Source organism: Calidris pugnax, unplaced genomic scaffold, assembly GCF_001431845.1.
Source record: "Calidris pugnax isolate Ruff unplaced genomic scaffold, ASM143184v1 scaffold244, whole genome shotgun sequence".
Classification (NCBI taxonomy): domain Eukaryota; kingdom Metazoa; phylum Chordata; class Aves; order Charadriiformes; family Scolopacidae; genus Calidris; species Calidris pugnax.
In genome coordinates this window covers 616,405-621,434 of record NW_015091141.1, presented here as the reverse complement: position 1 = coordinate 621,434, position 5,030 = coordinate 616,405, and the positions used below count along the sequence as shown (strand labels likewise).

Genomic DNA, 5,030 nt, shown 5'->3' with positions numbered 1-5,030 from the left:
GCACATCGGGGACACACGTGGGACACACGCGGGGAATGTAAGGGGCACATATGGGACATGCACGGGACACACGGGGGAACACCGGGGACGTGGGGACATGCAGGACACACATGGGGACACAGGGGGACCACATGGGACATGGGGACACACAGGACACACATGGGGCAGATGGGACCACATGGGACATGGGGACACGCAGGGGACACAAATGGGGCAGGTGGGAACACATGGGACATGGGGACACACGGGGGACACGCGCAGGGGACAACAGGGGCACACGTGGGAGGTGGGGACACAGAGGGGAGACATGGAGGACACGTCGGGGGGCAGACGTGGGAGGGGTGGGGGGACACATGGGAAATACACGGGGCACACATGGAATGTGGAGACACACACAGGACACAGGGGGACCACATGGGACCACATGGGACGTGGGGACACACAAGGGGAACACGTGGGACGTGACACACACAGGAGACATGCACAGGACACAGCAGAAACACGTGGGATATGGGGGGACAGATGGGACACACGCAGGGGACAATGGGGGCACACGTGGGAGGTGGGGACACACAGGGGGACACATGCAGGAGGCATCGGGGTCACACATGGGAGGTGGGGACACACAGGGGACACGCACAAGAGACACAGGGGGACGTGCATGCAACACATGGGGGGACACATGGAACATGGGGACACACATGGGGCACACATGGGAGACGTGGGACACAGAGGACTCAGGGGGCACAGAAGGGACGTGGGGACACACACGGGTCAAGCAGGAGACAAGGCAGAGGAGACACGTGGGACACAAGATGGCACAGGCACGAAGGGGACACGGGAGTCGCAGGGCACAGAGAGGGGACATTGGGCAGACAGGGAACACGGGAGCCACAGGATGCACAGGGGACACACAGCAGTCACTCCTGGGACACCGAGGACCCAGGCAGGGGACAGTGACGGGGTGCAGAGGCAGGGGCTGAGGTGCCACCACCATGGGGACACCACTGTGACGAGCCCGGTGTGCCCCGAGCCAGGCACCCCGTGACCACCTGGGAGCCACGGGCCACCCGGCAGCGTGTCCCAGCCATCGCCGTGACCTTTGGAGCGGGGAAGTCACGCTGAGGTGTCCCCACGTGCAGCCCAGGGACAGGACCCCCGGCTGGTCACCAGCCCCCCCCTCAGCATCACCTGTGGCTGGGTGCCACCCAGGGGCTGGGGGACAGGCTGGGTGACAAACCCAGCGGGGCCGTCGGGGCTGCTCCAGCCTTGCTCTGGGGACACCGAAGCCACCCCACGCGGGTGACCTTGGCCTTTCTGCCCCATCAGCTGCACGGCAGGAGGGTGCCCGGTCCCGGGGAGAGCACCCCACAGAGCAGGGCAGAGCACCGGGCACCCGTGGGTGGCTCGTGGGGGGCACCCAGCCGCCGTCAGCCCCCACGCGGCTCCCCCAACCCTACGGGGCCTTCGTCACCGAGCTTAAATGCGACTGTGACCCAGGGGGGTCTCCTGTCACCTACCCCGTCACCCAGGGGGGTCGTGCCTCAGTTTCCCCATCGGAGGGAAATATCGCAACCCCCCCCGTTTTTCGTGGGGTGCCCACGCGGGGCATTGCCCTGGCGCTGCCGGGGCCGGTGGGAACGGGGTGGGGAGGGCCCGTGGGGCGGGGAGGGGGGCAGCACCCACCACCGCACACCACCCCGGGGGTCCGGCCGGGGCCGGGGGGCGGGCGGAAAGCCCGAGAGGCGGCGGGGACAGAGAGCACCCAGCGGCGGCTAATTTAGAATTTCACACCCACATCAAACAGGCAGATGTCTATAATCTATTATTTGTGATCCCGCTCGACGGAGCCCGCACTCCTGCTCTCCCTCCCTCCCTCCCTCCCTCCCCGCTGCCCAGCCATGCAGGCGCCGGCGGCGGCGGAGCGCAACAAGGGCCCGATCCTGGCGGTGCTGCGGGAGTACGCGGGGCCCGGCGCCCGGCGGGTGCTGGAGGTGGGGGCGGGCGCGGGGCTTCACGCCGCCCACTTCGCCCGGGCGCTGCCCCACACCCGCTGGCAGCCCTCCGACATCGACCCCCAGGCGCTGCGCAGGTGAGCACTGGGGGGGAAGGAGGGCCCGGGGAGGGGGTCCGGGGGGGGGGCACAACCTGCAGAACCCCCCCAGCCCCACGGCCCCACGGCCCGCGCTCCCCGCTCCCCGCTTCGGTCCTTATTTTTAAGCAGGAAATCCCCGAGATCCCGCTCGGGCAGCCCGGGCCCCCCAGCTCGATGGTTATTTGTAAGGAGGAGGTACCCGCTGTCCCACATCCCTCCTGGGGGCTTTGTTGTTGTCCAGGAAAACTCCAGGATTTATCTCTCGGGCAGCCCAGGCTCCCCACCTCCCTACTTTATTTTTTTTTTGACAGAAAAGACTCAAGATTCAACTCCCAGATGACCCAGGCTCCCCAAGTCGATGCTTTATTATTTTATTATTTTTTTTCCAGTATCCAACTCCCAAACAGCCCACACTCCCCAGCTCAGTACTTATTTTTTTTTCCCAGAAAAGCCCCAATATTCAGCTCTCCAACAGTCCCCCCCCCATCCCCAGCTATGGGGTGATTCCTGCCCGCAAAGCGCCTGGCCATGCCGTGGTGGTCACCTTCCTCTTATCCACTGCGATGGTCCGTGGTGATGCCAGGCCTGGTGCCCAGCTCGCCAGGACACCCCAGTGTCCCGCTCCCAGCATCACACCACCCCGGTATTGGCCAGCGCAGCCAAATTTTTTTTTGACAGAAAAGACTCAAGATTCAACTCCCAGATGACCCAGGCTCCCCAAGTCGATGCTTTATTATTTTATTATTTTTTTTCCAGTATCCAACTCCCAAACAGCCCACACTCCCCAGCTCAGTACTTATTTTTTTTTCCCAGAAAAGCCCCAATATTCAGCTCTCCAACAGTCCCCCCCCCATCCCCAGCTATGGGGTGATTTCTGCCCGCAAAGCGCCTGGCCATGCTGTGGTGGTCACCTTCCTCTTATCCACCACGATGGTCCGTGGTGATGCCAGGCCTGGTGCCCAGCTCACCAGGACACCCCAGTGTCCTGCTCCTGGCATCACACCACCCCGGTATTGGCCAGCGCAGCCAAATGCCCATTTCAGGCACTGGGTCGGAGGGCTCGGTTACCATTCAGGGAACCAAAATAAACCCATCACTGCGGCGCGGGGAGGAAAAATATAAAGTTATCAGGGAGGTGCCGAAATGGGCACCTGTCTGGGGGCGGGGGGGCAGCCGGTGTCCCCTTCTCCGGCGGCAGGTCCCAGCCCTGGTTAAAAATAATCCCCAGGCCGGGGCTGGGAAGCTGTGGTTCCCTGCTCCAAGGCGTCGGGAGCCGAGCCCTGGCTGGGGAATGTGCTGAAAAAGGTATAAATTGCACCAAAATCAGAGGGGAGTGGTGCAGCGGTGCTGGCCCGTGGTGATGCCAGGCCTGGTGCCCAGCTCGCCAGGACACCCCAGTGTCCCGCTCCCAGCATCACACCACCCCGGTATTGGCCAGCGCAGCCAAATGCCCATTTCAGGCACTGGGTCGGAGGGCTCGGTTACCATTCAGGGAACCAAAATAAACCCATCACTGCGGCGCGGGGAGGAAAAATATAAAGTTATCAGGGAGGTGCCGAAATGGGCACCTGTCTGGGGGCGGGGGGGCAGCCGGTGTCCCCTTCTCCGGCGGCAGGTCCCAGCCCTGGTTAAAAATAATCCCCAGGCCGGGGCTGGGAAGCTGTGGTTCCCTGCTCCAAGGCGTCGGGAGCCGAGCCCTGGCTGGGGAATGTGCTGAAAAAGGTATAAATTGCACCAAAATCAGAGGGGAGTGGTGCAGCGGTGCTGGCAGGGTGCAGGCAGCTGGGGGTATGGGTGCGGGCAGCCTGGGCTATAGGTGCAGGCAGCCTGGGGTATGGGTGCAGGCAGCCCAGGGTTATGGGTACAGTCAGGGTGCAGGCAGCTGGGGGTAAAGGTACAGGCAGGGTGCAGGCAGCCCAGGGTATGGGTGCAGGCAGGGTGCAGGCAGGCAGGGGTATGGGTGCAGGCAGGGTGCAGGCAGCCCAGGCGTTTGGGTGCAGGCAGGGTGCAGACAGGTGGGGGTATGGGTGCAGGCAGGGTGCAGGCAGGGTGCAGGCAGGCGGGGGTAGGGGTGCAGGCGGTGCTGCAGGCAGCCCAGGTGTTTGGGTGCAGGCAGGGTGCAGGCAGCGCGCAGGCAGCCTGAGCACGTGGGTACGGGCAGCGCGCAGGCAGCTGGGAGGGCAGGGTGCCTTGCTGAGAGGCAACGGGGAACTGGGAGGGATTTTTAGGTGCTGGAGTCTCTCAGTCCATTCACGGGGGGGTTCTCTGGCTGCTGGGGGTTGTTTGGCTGCCCCCCCAGCAGCGCCGTCACCCTTTGGCTTGTTGCAAAGCTCGGTGATACCAAACCCCTCGCCCTGCGCTGAGCGCTCCCCCACCAGGCTGTGTGCAAGCACAACCTTATATTAGCCATCAGAGACTCCACCGCAGCCAGCGCGGGCAGGTTTTGGGGCTGCCTGCAGCGAGTGCTGGTGGGGGGCAGTGTGTGTGTGTGTTGGGGGGGGTGATGATGCCCCAATTGGGGTTGACGTGGGGTTTGGTGCCCGCAGCATCGCTGCCTACGCGGAGGCCATGCGGGTGCCCAACATGCTGCCCCCCATCCTGCTGGACGTCTCGCAGGGCTGGGAGACGTGGGGGGGCACCCAGCCCGCCACCCTCGACCTCCTCGTCAGCATCAACATGATGCACATCGCCGAGCTGCGGTGCACCGAGGTGAGCTGGGGCCACGCTGGCCCTCGCCACGTCCCTGTCCCCTGGTCTGGGGGTCCCAGAGCCAAGGAGGGGGCTCCCGGGGGGGACCCCAGCTCTCTCTGAGCTGGTCCCCACCTCTCTCTTTCCCCAGGGCCTGTTCAAGGGTGCTGGGGTGCTGCTGAAGCCCGGAGGAGTGCTCTTCACCTACGGGGTGGGTGCTGCTCGGCATCCTCGGGGTGTCCCTGGG

At 64.3% G+C, this 5,030-nt stretch overlaps 1 protein-coding gene across 1 annotated transcript in view; it reads left to right on the top strand.

The window, feature by feature from the left end:
• The first annotated feature begins 1,895 nt into the window (after positions 1-1,895).
• LOC106897845 (chromosome unknown open reading frame, human C16orf13) overlaps positions 1,896-5,030 on the top strand; it is a 4,662-nt gene continuing 1,527 nt past the window's right edge. The window contains exons 1-3 of the mRNA XM_014958739.1: positions 1,896-2,092; positions 4,642-4,804; positions 4,935-4,994. Of these exons, the coding sequence (XP_014814225.1) occupies positions 1,902-2,092; positions 4,642-4,804; positions 4,935-4,994 (414 nt within the window). The 5' untranslated portion in view covers positions 1,896-1,901. The remainder of the gene's footprint in view (positions 2,093-4,641; positions 4,805-4,934; positions 4,995-5,030) is intronic.